The 13931-nt window shown below is 39.7% G+C and overlaps 1 protein-coding gene across 7 annotated transcripts in view; it reads left to right on the top strand.

Annotated features, from left to right (window-relative positions):
- Positions 1-7: 7 nt before the first annotated feature.
- Positions 8-13931, top strand: part of ZNF236 (zinc finger protein 236) — an 80949-nt gene continuing 67025 nt past the window's right edge. For 4 of the 7 annotated variants that reach the window (XM_065052994.1, XM_065052998.1, XM_065052993.1 and 1 more), the window contains exons 1-3: positions 8-199; positions 10610-10752; positions 12032-12196. In XM_065052994.1, coding sequence (XP_064909066.1) covers positions 22-199; positions 10610-10752; positions 12032-12196 — 486 coding nt within the window. In that variant the 5' untranslated portion in view covers positions 8-21. Of the gene's footprint in view, positions 200-389; positions 542-580; positions 1832-10609; positions 10753-12031; positions 12197-13931 lie in introns of those variants that run through there. The other 3 variants (XM_065052997.1, XM_065052996.1, XM_013367918.3) reach the window with 2 other exon arrangements.

Here is a 13931-nt window from a genome sequence, read left to right as displayed (position 1 = left end):
ACCAACCTCCGCACCCGGCGCATGCGCCACCGCCCCCGGATATCCCAACCCCCCACCCCCGGCACATGCAGTCCCCCCGGCCGGCGCTCCGCGCATGCGCACCCCAGCCTCCCCGCCACCTCCTTCACGCTGCCGTGCCCCCCCCCTACCCCCGCGCCGGTGAGGCGCCCTCAGTGCGCCTGCGCCGCCCGGCCGTGCCGTGAGTTAGCCTCTTCCCCGCTCCCGCTTCCCCCCCCCTCCCCGACCCCGGTAGGCCTGTGTGCGCTTGCGCCAGCTCCCGGCCGGGCCTACTCCTGCAGCGCCGAGCCCCCGGCGGCCCGTGTGTAGGGCCGGGTTCTGCCCTCTCGTCCCCGCCCCCTCGTCCCCCCTTCACCAACCGCCGCTTCCTCCGCCGTTGCCAAGTGTGCGCGCGTGTGTGTGTGTGTGTGTGTGCGCGCGCGAGCTGGGCGGGGGGGGGTGGGGGGGAGGGAGGGGGCAGCCATGCCGAGGGGGCGGCCTCCCAAACCCAGCAGGGAGACTAGCGGGGCCGGCACCGAGGCAGGTAAAGAGCGCGGCCGGGCCAGCGCGATACGGCGCCCGGGGGGTGGAAGCGCGGGCGCTGCGAGGAGACTAAAATCCTCCGCGGGCTGCGCATATAGTCCCCGGATATGGGGGAGTGGAGGCCGGGTCTATTGTGCGAGTGTATAGGCGAGAGGGCGGAGGGGAGGGGAGCGAGCCTGGCCCGGCCCTGCGGAATGATACCGAGCGGGCAGCTCCCGCCGCCCCACACGGCGCGGCGGACGGGGAGCCCGGCCGGCCCAAGGAACCCCCGACCTGCCCGCAGCGACTCGCCTCCCGCTCGGGGAGCGGCGGTGGCGGCTGCAACGTCCCCTCACCCACGGGAGGGAACCGGTCGCGGCGCAACCGTTGCGTTCGCTTGGCTGCCCCGTCGGTGGGGCTGCCGGCGGAGGAGGGTTTCTCGGCCCAGGCCGGAGGCCTCGGCCTTGCGTTCTTCTTTCTCCCGGCCGTAATGCGGGCGCTGTGAACGCAGGTCCATGCAGCGGGTTGGCTGGTGCGGCCGAGGGAAGAGGCCGGGCGGGCTTGCGGCAGCAGGACAGGAAGGGTCCGGGGTTCTTCCGCCGTTCTTTTCCTTCCCCCCGGATCGCCTCCCCTCCCCCCTGGCCACATTAACGAGAGCTTCCAATAAAGGATGACAAACGAGTGAAAATCCACTTCTTCCATGTTTCTGACTACAAGAGGGAAGGCTTTCTTGTTTGAGGTTTTAAAGAACACATCTGTAGTTGATAGTGAGAGTATGTATAAAAGAAAGAACAGGTTTTCTTCCCTGAACGTGTACTGGTCTGCATCACACTTTAAATTTTTGCTTGTATTTTGGTGTTGCTGATGCCTAGAGAACACTTAAGGGCAGGACTGGTTTGATGGGCTTGGGTTTTTTTTTTGACAGCAATTTGTAGCTGGTGAGTTTTATGGCTCTTTTGTGTAGTTCATTCCTGCTCATGTTACTAGGGATCTGTGAGCAGTATCTGAATAAAGCCCACAAACTGCAAAAATACAATGTTTCAGGTAGACCTAGAACCCTCTTCAGTGTCTTCTCTTCCAGCACAAGCATGTAGCAGTAGATTAAAAAAAAATAAATTATATATTTTATCTTTTTTTTTTTAAACTAGATAGAATGGGGACTGTAAGGGAGTAGGTTTCAAAAAAATGTTCAAATACCGTGGCTATTTCCATCATGAAAGCTCAACTAATTAATATTTTCAGTGTAAATTTGGGATGTCTGTTTTTCTGAATGCTTGCAGATGAGTTCTGGCTCTTCAAGAGGAATGTGTAGGTGAGCCTTCTGTGGAATATTTTTTGTAGAATTGAAATGTGCTGGCAGGCAAAAAAATGCCATACTGTTACATGAGTGTTAGAAAGTTGGGTAAAATGTTTTCTCTAGTAAGGAAAGCCAAATGGGCCACAGGTTCCTACCAGAAGATTTTATTATATTGTTGTCAGAGCTGTTGATCTCAGCTTTTGTACACTAAATAAGAAACATGTAATAAAGAACCCAAAGAGCACCCGTTTTGGAAGCTGAGGGGTTTTCTTTAAAGTTTTTTTATTTTTTTAACTAAAATGTCTACTTAATTTTTTAGTAGTTCTTGTAAGGGTATACATGTATCATGTGCATATAAGCTCCTGTAATAATGACATGGTGTATGAATGAGAAAAAGATCAAGACTGAGACAAACTGTCCAGAAGAAGTGCCTAATAGCTATATTGGTTTTGCTTGTTAGTTGGACCTCTTTCTTAGACTCTTTCTGTGCTAAGAGGTATGGCTGGCAGGACTTGCTGTGAGTTTGATATTTTTCATGTATTTTTTTAAAGGAATTTGCTCATTTATTAATGAAATTGTTTCATAGAGGTAGTTTGATTGCAGACAGCAGTTTAGAATTAGAGGGTTTAGGGTTACCACAGGTATTCAGAGACCTCTGCAGTGGCAAGGACTCTGCCCTGTAGTGTGTATTGTGGGTTCTGGAGTCTGTGGTTCTTGAGATTTCAGCAGTTTTGGACAACAGCAAAGTCAGTGTTGGCAAGCATTGCGTTTTCTTTGACACTCACATGTGGCTAACAGAAAGTCATGAATGAAGAAGCTCTGGATGAGCAGGACAGCTTGAATCTGGGGAACTGATATTCTCAGGACCTTTGGCTTTTTGGCCCATTCACATACAGGCTGATGGACTTTAAAACTGGGTTGTGAATTCCATATGCTTCATTTTTAGTGGGAGAAATTGAATTTTGCATAGGAAATTGTACTATTTAGATTTTGTTCTTTTTAGTGTGGCACTCAGAATTATTGTAACCCTGGTACACTAATGTCTTTTACAGAAGGGAACTGTTGCTCTCTGTAGTTGTATACTCTGTATGTTTTTGGTGATACAGCTTTGGAAGAAAATAAAGTGAATCAATAATGTTTTGTTGCACAGCTTCCTTAGACTTCTTTAACCACTGTGCATGTCGAATACTAGAATGTGTTCTTTGTTCTAGGAAAACTAAATATGCTAGATAAAAACCTGAACTCTAGGCAAAAATAGTAAAAACAATGTCTCAAGGCTGCTGTTACAACTGTTTTTGCATTGGTAGTGTTTTCCCAAAACCATTTTGTGATTGTCTCTCTCTTTTTTTCTTTTTATTTTTTAAACTTAATTGGGTTGTTTGAATTGACCTCTCTGATGGGCACAAACTGAAACACAGGAGGTTCTGTCTGAGCATGAAGAAATACTTTTTTACTGTGAGGGTGAGTGAGCACTGGCATTGGTTACACAGGAAAGTTGTGGAGTCTCTTTCCATAGAGATATTAAAAAAAAAAAAAAAATCTATACATGATCATGGGTGACTGTCTGTAGGTGGCCTTGCTTGAGCAGTTGGGCTTGGTGGCCTCCAGGGGTCTGTTCCAACCTTAACCATTCTGTGATTGTCTTTGATGTAGATCAAGTATAGGGTATGATTCTCAAGAAGCTTGAAAGAGCTAATCTTTTGTGGTTTGGGGTTTTGCTGCTCCTTGGTTCTTGCTCTGGCTGCTTAGCAGCAGTTGTATAGGAAATCCTTTTACAAAGGTGTGGCAGGTCCTTGGCTCTTGCCTTTCTGAAAATTTTAGGATGAGACCTTGAATATCTATGAAACAAGAATGCATTAGAAAAAATGGTACTCCATGCATATGTTTTTAAAGAAAGAAAAGGACAAGCAGGTCTTAACACATAGTTGGTGTTAACACACTAATAACACATGTACACAGGTTCTCGTGACATAGCTTCTAACTTGAGAAGGAGATTAAAAAATAATTATTCATGTGTGTGGCCTTAGAGTTTCCAGTGTGGCTACTGTGGTTCTAAGTAAGCCTTGTTACACATTTGCCCTTTCAGAGTTTTATGCCATGTGAATTTTCTGTAGTCTATTGTGCATCGTTGCCAGCATTCATTTGAGAAGCACTGGCTGAGGGGCAGTTCTGTTTACTCAGTTTCCTTAGGAGTCTCTGTGAGACACTAGAAAGTGATTTCTGCTGCTATTGGGCAGCTAAGGTTGCGCAAAGAAAACGTGCAGGGAAAATTGTGTTCTATTTATATTGGTATATGTTTTCTCCTGCCCTTTTATGAATATATTTATCAGAATTAAGATTGGATATCTTAGAAATACTTTCTTAATAATAATCCCTCAAACTGTTACCTTTGCTTTTAGTTTTAGCAATTAGAATAGCAAAAGCAAGAAAAAGCTTGTGGGTTGAGATAAAGACGGTTTAATAAATGAAGGAAAAAAGTAAACCAAACTAAGTAACCAAAAAAATCCCCACCTAACCAAGTGATGCAGAGGCAGACATCACCTCCCACAAGCAGACTGATGCTCAGTCTCTGAGCAAATGCTGCCTTGGAAGAACTACCCCGACTTTGTGTTGCTGAGCATGATATTCCTTGGCATGGGATATCCCTGTGGTTAATTTACATCAGCTGTCCCCTCCAACCTCTCTCCCACCCTCAACCTACACATTGCGGGGGCAGAGTGAGAAACAAAGGTGGCCTTCACGCTGTACAAGCACTGTTCAGCAATAGCTAAAACATCGGTGTGTTACCAGCATTGTTTTAGTCACAAATTTAAAACATGGCACGGTATGGACTGCTATGAAGAAAGTTAACTCCATCCCAGCCAGACCCAGTACAATCTATTTAGTATCTAACCAGCCACGATGGCACTGTTAATACTATCTTCTGTCAGGGTTCTATGCTGCTTGCAGTGCATCAGGGTGGCTTTGCAACTTCTGGAGTCCTCTGTGGTCCTGCAAGGAGTGCAGCTGCTTTGTGTTGGCAAATGCCGAGCAATGGGCGCACGGACATCCATCTCAGCAGTGTGCTCCTGGAAGCTGAGCATCTGGATTTGCATTGCTTTAAGTTACAGATTGATTATTGACCAGCACATAATAGAACTACCTTTCCTTATATGAGGAAATCTTAAATAATTTCTGCATTTTGGTCCAATACATGGATTGAATGTTGAGTCTTTCCTCTGTTCCTCCCATTAGAAGTCATGAGGACTGACTGCTTACTGTTTTGTTTGAGTGCTGTGCTAGCTTTAAGCTAACCTGATCCAGTTATGATTGTGGAACTAAGCAAAATGTTTTAATGATTCATTATCACCTATGTTCCATGACTTCTAGTGTAGCAAGATGAAACACCAATATCACCATAGCTGTTTTGTTCTCTTGTCCTACCGCTTTCTTTCCACTTGTAAATTAGTAAATAGGTTTTGATAGGGTCGGACTCTTTTGTCCCTAAACTTGCCAGCTGCCGTTTAAGTTCAGTGACAAGTTTTCATCCGCGAATTCTCGAGTGTTGTATCTGCAGCGTCCTCTCAGCCGGCTGTGAGCAGGCTATTGGAGATCTAATAAGGCTCTGCGGCGTTTACAGCTGAATGGGTCCATCTGCGCCTTGCAGAGAGGGTTGCTGGCTGCCATGAGGCACAGTGCTGCTTACATAAGGAAGGAATGGTTGGGGGTGCTCTAATTCTGTCTTCCTGCTTCCACATTGAGTTGTCTTTATAGTGGAGAGCACCTGCTTGCTGACTCAGCTCCCAAGGTCAAGCTTTCATGAAGGCTCTATCGCAGAAATCTATAGCTGAGTTGACCCGAAGCTTTGATTGCTGTTGCTCTGTGAGGGGCAGTTAGTTTCAAAAGAACTTGAAGGTTGTAACATTAAGAGTATTTGAAGAAGTCTGTCTTTAAAATAGAAGTTTATTATCTTTGATAGGTACTTTAAAATCTGATTCTGGTATTTTTGGGCACTTTGGACAAACTGTAAGAATACAGGCAAAATGTATGTTTGATAGTGCATAATGAGCTAAGTGCTCTCTGTTTAGTTTAATTGTATTGACTGTCTCAAACTGTGATGAAATAGGCTTGATTTATATTGCCACTAGACAAACACGCAAATTTAAAAAAAAAATACAGAAAGTAACAGTACCTTTTGCACTGTTTCCATGCAGTTAATAGTAATAAATGGCAGTGTTTTAAACTTTGCATCTGTTCAGTGAGGTTTATACTTGTTGTAGTGTGCAGTTGTTTTTTTTTTTTTTCCAGGGGTTTTGTTACTCTAAAAGTCATTTTGTGATATGTGTGTGTGTGTTTATGGATGTCAATGAGTAGCTTCCCTCTAGTATGAATACGCCAATTTTTCCTGTGATCCTGTTGATACTATATGCTTAATAAGTTCGTATCTTCTCTAACTAAAACCTCAGACTTTTCATTTTCTGTTGTTGACTTGAATGACGTTCTGTTACTTTGTTAACAGACAGCAGACTATTTTTTTTCATCTGAACAGAGGATATCTGACAACAAATAGGTTGCTTAATCTGTAGACCCAGTATTTACATTTTTCTGGGAGCAGGGGCACCGTGTTAGCTGTTTATGAAATGGTTGCTAATAAGATAAATGGTGAATTGTGACCATCAAATGCTATGTCACACACACCAGTATTTTTGTTTTGCTTTGATACACAGGGCTATTTCTTTCTCAGTAAATTTATCAGTGTATTTAAAAGTACAGGATCCATATCCCACTGCCAACTTATTGAATTGGCATTATTTCTGTGTTTTTGGGTATTCAGAAATACTGGCTTTTAAGATGGGTTCAGTATTTTGCAGTGTTTGGCTTGTTTCGTGGTCTAGGCTGATGCATCTAAAAGCATTTTTTCTCTGATATAAGGGAAGATGATTGCACAACTGGCTTTTATTACTGATCGCCCTGAAATATGGTAATGTAGGTTATTACTTTCACTTGCTATGATATGGAGGTATCAATGCAAATAATGTCTTTGTCTAGTTACTAATTCTAGCAAAAAAAACCCAGCTGTCAAACTGTTATTTCATTTTTATATTGAAATGAAAACAAACTCAAGACATGCTTTGAGTCTGTGACATCTGCCTGAAAAGTAGAAATAGAGCTCACTTGGTTGTTACTTTTTTGATTGACAATATCTTTCCTGTTTTTCTGTCTTCACAGTTCTAAATGTATCATAACAGTTTTGTCCTTGCTGTTATGCAATTGCTGGATTTCAGTGGGGATATTATTCTGAATACTCTCCTTGTTACTAGAAGAATAAAATAAGAAAGTCACTTCCTGCATCTTTAATAAAACGGAGCTTTGCAGTTCTCAGAAATACCCAGTATTTGTCTGTTAGTAGAGGATGAAACTGTATTTTAGTGAGAATATCAGTGAAAAGATATTATCATAGTCTAATCTTTCCCTTAAGCTAGTTCAGAATAGTGTTAATGAAGAAATCAATTTGTATTTTAATTAGAATCTGCGTTAGATCTCAGTCCCGCCCTTTGAGTGAAACAGTTGAACTTTCAGAGTTCTTTTAAATCTAAACGGGACTGCTTTTCTGATCATACCGGCTGTAAGTACTTAGAGCAGTCTTCAGCCTGATCTTCCAATAGTTGAGCCTTTGAAGATTTCTGGAATCTGACCTGAATTGATTTGCTCTGCCTTATCCTTAAGGCCTTTAAATGCATTTCTGCAGTCAGAGGCCTCTTGCTGAGCAACTGCCTTCAAGCTGGACTGCCTCTCAAATATCTGGCTTTTGCTCCTTAGCAGGATGAAAAATAGGACCAAAAAGGAATTAAATTTGTCTTTTTAGAGTTACAAAGGTTTTATTTGAAAAAGCAATGGCTTAAGCTGTTATAGACATAAACAACAATTTCGCTAAATGTGTGCCTCCTATTTCTTCTTCCTGGAGGTCTGAGGGCCCTTAGGAAGGTAGACAGGCTTGCAGGCAGCTCAGGGTTGATGGTCACTCATGACCTGGCCTTGATAAACTCCTGACACTTCAATGTGGGGTATGATATGCTCAGCTCATTTGCCAAAGTTCAGGCTGTTTCTCTATTCTTTACCATGAAATATTTGAAGATTATGCTTTTGTTACCCCTTTCTGTTTATTTGAGTGGTGAGCATTTCCTTATTTTTAAAGAAAAGCTGAAATAATTGTCTTCCCATATAGCTCTGCCCATCAGATTGTATGATTTCATATAATTATCACTCAAATTCTATTGAAACATCACAAGGATATTTAATTTTTCTTTAACGTATAGTCCATTTAAGTTCCTGTTTGAATTCCAGAAGAAAATTCATAGCCTATGGATTAATCAGTATTGTGGTTGATACAAATATGGTACACATTTTAATAAAAATTATATACAGAAATGTTGCTGGCCTCAAAAGTCAGTCACTTGGTAATCTTATGCAGATGCTAGTAGGCATGTTGCTTTTTCTGTTTGGTTTGTAGAGAAGTTAGCACCTTTGATTATTTCAAAGTTACAATACTTAAGTTGCTTAAGCATTGGTTTTGTGTGTTGTCCAGGGTCTTTGATCTCAAGAGTGAACTTTAAAGATTATAATCTCTTTGGTTCATGGGGAAGGTTTAAAGGCCTTTCTAAAGTCATGGATTGGATCGTTTTTCTGTTGTCAATTTAAAGTGAGAGGTCAGGCCTTCATGAGGTTGAGCAATTACTCCTTTTTTTTCTACAGGAGAGGGAAGCTCCTTGTATCAAGTTTTCTTGTATTTCAAGTATTGGAGTAGATTTTTTCTTTCACCTCCTTTTTTCTCGTCATGCTAATATTTACAGAAACTGATTTTGTGCTCTTTATTCTACTCAGGTACATTTATCACAAAGACCGCTTAGAGGACTGTGTCTTGTAATTAAAGTTGTGCTTTTCAGCTTTTGAAGAATTGTGACTTTCAGGGATGGAAGGAATACCTGTTATTGATAGGGTTTGCATATACTATGAATTTAGAGCTTAGAGTTTAAGTTTATGCACATTAAAGACTTGTGACAGAATCATAGAATCACTTCAGTTGGAAGAGACCCTCAGGATCATTGAGTCCAACCATAACCTAACTCTGACACTAAACCATGTCCCTAAGAACCGCGTCTAAATGCCTTTTAGTGACTCCACCAGTTCCCTGGGCAGCCTGTTCCAATTCCTGAAAACCCTTTCTGTGAAGAATTTTTTCCTCATATCAAACCTAAACCTCCCTTGGCACAACTTGAGGCCATTTCCTCTCATCCTATCACTTGCTCCTTGGGAGAAGAGACCAACACCCTCCATGCTACAATGCAATAAGGTCTCCCCTCAGCCTCCTTTTCTCTAGGCTCCTGTGATACTTGTTAGTTGTGATTTCTTTGCTGAAATGTTTCCTAGAGCTCCCTCAATCACAAGCTCTTTTAGCTTTATTTATGAGAATTTTAGCAGGGAAAAAAAAAAAAAAAGTGGTCAGAATGTAAGATAGGTGTGGGGGGGTTTGTTGGTTTTATTTTTCATCGCTTGTTTTTTTTTGTGCATTTGTTTGGTTGGTTGGTTTTGTTTTTTTTTTTTTTTCTTGAATGTGACAGGACATTGAGGTAGGCTCAGTACTGAGCAGAAATATTAAATGAATCATAACATTTGGTTTATTTTCTGGAAATGTAAACCCAATACTATAAACTTTTGGTTGTGTTGTTATTTTCTATGCCTAATTCTGACATACATAGTGAGAAGTACTGACTTTCCTAAAGGAAAACATCAGGCCTTACATGTCGAGATAATAAAATGAACGTTCCTTTGTTTTGCATCCTGTTACGTTCTGTTGTTGATGCACTATGTTAAGTTGTGGCAGTGTTTGAAACTGAATTCTATGTTGTCCTGTTTTCTTTTTTTCCTCTCTTTAGTGTCCTTTATTGGCATCATGAGTCAATTGATTTTTATTTTCGTTTCATTACTACTGCTTTGAATTATCTTATATGACCCCCTCTAGCCAATTGCTTTTCTTAAAGTTTTTCTTAAATAAAGATCACTTCCTTAGTAATACAGTATCTTCTCAAGTATAAAATCTGTCTAACTTACTTGGATAAATATTTAAGATATAAGGAAATTATTAATAGGACTGACTTCAGCCATTTCAGCAAGAGGATATAGAAACTTGCCACTTGTGTATCAAAAGTTGTGTGACTTGGTGTTCAAAACAAGAAAACTGTATGGTCTATTAAAAAAAAAATATCTTTTCTCCATTGAGTTCATGTGTGGCTGAGAGATAAACAAGTGGGAAAGGGCTGAAAACCAGTGTAGTCAGAACTGCTGACTACCTAGTATTAAAGAGGTTTTTTTAGAAACACATGATGTAATATTATTATAAGTAACCTCTGATACCTTACTGATATGGAGCATATTTGGCAGCATTTTATTTTGTGCAAACTTTGTGGGTGTTTATCAAACACAGAAAGAATGTATATATATATATATATATATATATATATATATTTATAAAAGAATTTTATATTTTATATATTTGTATTTCAAGTTACTAGGAAAAGGCAAATATTTATCTGCTTTGTGACTAGCAGTTAGAGGGATGGATATATTCCTTTGATCCTGTGTCGATGGAAGCAGTAATGTTTCTGCCCAAGATCTTCAAGATCCAGTCAAGTTAGAATCTTATATAAGTCAAAATCTTACAGGAGTTTGAGTAGTTTCTGCTTCAAAGAATTGTGGTTTTTACAATAAAAGTAAATGACATGACTTCATACAAATGTTTCAATGCTTGTTTTGCAGATGATGTTCTGACACCGAATATAGAGAACGGTCATTTTCCCTACCAAGTACCTCACTTCCGTAAGTGTGACGTCTGTTTGCTGTCTTTTCCAAAAGAGACCCAGTTCCAGCGCCATATGAGGGATCATGAGCAAAATGACAAGGTATGAATTTTAGTAGATATAAATGTAGAAAATAAAAATGTATCTTGATAAGTAAAGCTAACACAAGGAATCACTTTTTTTTTTAATCGCATCGCTAATAATTACTACTTGGGGACCTCAAGAGTCTGGTGGAGTTTCTCTTTCATGTTTCCTCACACGTCCTTTGAGACAATATCTTAATTTGATGCCATTTAGTTAGTTTGTTGTTTCCAGTTCAGTAACTTTTAATTTTAGCCATTTTCTTTGATTTCTGAAATATTCAGGTAGGTGAAGAAAACATACAGGTTTCTTTTAATCGAATTTGCAAACTGATCCTACATGTTAGCAATAAAAAGAAAATAATGCTTATATTGATTAACTGGACCCTGCTAGTCTCTTATGGCTGTTTTCAATAATGTCAATCTACCTAATTTAGTATGTATGTATTAGTCAGTAGTTTAATGTCATCATTTTAGCTGCTTACAAAAGAAATCTGTGAAAGAATGAGAATAATACAGATATGTGATTAAGACTGGACTGACTTTAAATGAAGCTTTTGCCACAGGTTTCATCTGTAACTTGGAAGGTTTAATTTCTCTTCCTTGTTTTCTGTTTCACAAAGCTAAAACTACTTACAAATGATGAAAAAATAATGTTATTACTGTTTGAGGTAGCTGTAGATACAGATTAGCTTTACAAAATGTAGGACTTTGAGATGATTACTAGTGTATACAAAGAACTATTTAAATGTTTCAGTGTTGTAAAGGTGGTATAAAAATGGAAGCTTATATTTTTAAAACCACACTTTAGTTTATCTAAAAGTCAAGGTTCTCTTAATGAATGAAAATTGATTTTGCAGATACCAACTGAAGAGCAGTTAGTCCTAGCATAAAATAAGCTCTTTGTTGGTTCGATTATTAATTTTGCTTAAGGAGAGTTCATGATCTCAGTTAAAATAGGTAAATTTATTTCTGTTTCTTGATCATTCTTCTCTCTGGCTGACTTTACTCTCCTCAGAGTCTGAGTTTTAAGTCTCTGCTGTCTTTAGTTCCCCTGGCTTCTTTCCCCATATGATCGTGGGGTCCTGTATTTGCATTTTCAGTAGTGAGGTGCAAAGAAGAGGAAATCATTAAGACTGATATTAAGACTGATATTAGTAAGGATCATTATAAAATGTGGCTACTTTAATTGCTTTTTTTAAAATTTTAAACATTTTGATTTGCATAGTTGTATGTGTTACATAACTTATGAGAAGATTGATTTTTTTTTTTTGCTGTATTATTGTGGTTTTAACAAACAGCCTCACCGATGTGACCAGTGTCCGATGTCATTTAACGTTGAATTCAACTTGACACTTCATAAATGTACTCACAATGGTGAAGATCCTACATGTCCTGTGTGCAACAAGAAATTCTCCAGAGTAGCCAGTTTGAAAGCTCATATAATGCTACATGAGAAAGAAGAGGTAATTCATTAAAATTTTGAAAAGATGTGTTATAACAGTTGTACTTAATCCCTTCCTACGTGCTTTAGATTGGAGGATTGAATAAATTATTTTATTTAGAAGAAATACAGAACTTCAGTGGGAAGGTTATTTTAAAAATAGTAGCAGAAATTAATATACTGCATGTAAGCAAGTATTCCCATCCTGTCTTTACTAACTGAATAGTTATTTTCAAATGCTTTTATTTTGAAGCAATTTCTGTGATTCCATGTATGTTGATAAGCCCACATATAAGAGTCTGGGTGATCATTTTTGATGGCAGATGTCATGGTGAGGTAACTCTCACCATCTATTTCTTGCATCATGAACCTGTTCTCTTATCTAGAACTCCCACTCCTTTTTTTGTGTGTGGTTGTTTCATTTGAGAGGACTTCTTGTTCTTTCCCTCTCACAGTTTTATTTTCTATTTTTAAGACTTTGGTTAAATTCTTAGAAAACAGTTAATGCATAGTAGTATTTTGTACACTTTGTAGTCGTTACTGTGTCAACTGTAGTTGCCAGAGTTGATTGTACTGTCCAAAATAAAGTTTTCAATCATGTAATTACATCTTCCTCCCTTGAAGGCTTTTTTGATATTGTACTTTGTGTTGGAGAGTTGGACCTGAGTCAACTATGCACTTTTATTGCACGACTTCTCCTCCTAAGCCATAAACTTAATAACTGCATGTTTCTCCATACCAGCTGCAGTCCGCTTGCAGTTTTGACCAGTAGGTTTGGGATGATCGGCCCACTTGCATTTCCTCCTAAACAAGGCAGGGAATACCATTTGTAGAGAATGTTTTCCTTCTTTAATTTCGTTATCAGTTCATGCTTCACCACGTACACTGAGTTAAATGAGAGGACTTGAGCACAATTTTGTTGCATGTTCATGTATCTATAATGATACATAGCTTAATGGGTATTGAGAAAACTTGATTTATGAATTGCTAAAAACATCAGAATAAGGAAAATGAGCATCAAAAAAGATGCCTAAGAGTGATTTTTAGTACTAATTTCTATTGCTAAGTGATTTTTCATGCACTTCAGCAGCTCTGATTTTGATACTTGGTGCAGATGTCAGAAGAATAGGTTGTGTGATGTCTTCCAATTTAAAATTCAGTCTGCAGCTTGAAAACTAAATTTGTGAAAATATGGACACCTTTCAATTGCTAATGAATGTATTCTTACAAAGCACTATAATTCTGTGATAAAACAGAGATGAATGTAACAATTAATTCACACAGAATTGCAGGAATTACTTTCCCAGTAATTATGCACAGGGCCTGTAGGAGAGAGCTGGAATTTGAACTTGGAGCAGAGGTTCTTGACAATGGCACTGGCCACTGTTCAGGAGTTTTGCATAATGTGCAGGATAAGTTATCAGTGGAGTCCATTCTTCCTTCTGTTTGCTGTTCTTACTTATGCTGTTGGAAGGTCTGAAAACCTGAAAACAAAGCAAAGATACGTACACAGAGAACAGACGTAGCAGTTGAGGAGTTTGCTGCACAAAGCTGAGCTTTGGGTAACTTCAGCCTTGTTTTGTGCTGCATCAGCCAGCTTAACTACACATGGGTGCAGAAGGGCAATAGCGAGAAACTGGTGTGATTAGCTTCTTGTCCTCTCCAGTCAGGTTTGGAAGAGTGTGTCTGTGTTGAAGTGCAGATTTTCATGATTGATTGATTCTGAGTTTTGGAATTTTAAGCATTATGTAGCATTA

This window comes from Columba livia, chromosome 2 (genome assembly GCF_036013475.1).
Source record: "Columba livia isolate bColLiv1 breed racing homer chromosome 2, bColLiv1.pat.W.v2, whole genome shotgun sequence".
NCBI lineage: Eukaryota > Metazoa > Chordata > Aves > Columbiformes > Columbidae > Columba > Columba livia.
This window is presented reverse-complemented; position numbering and strand designations above follow the sequence as displayed.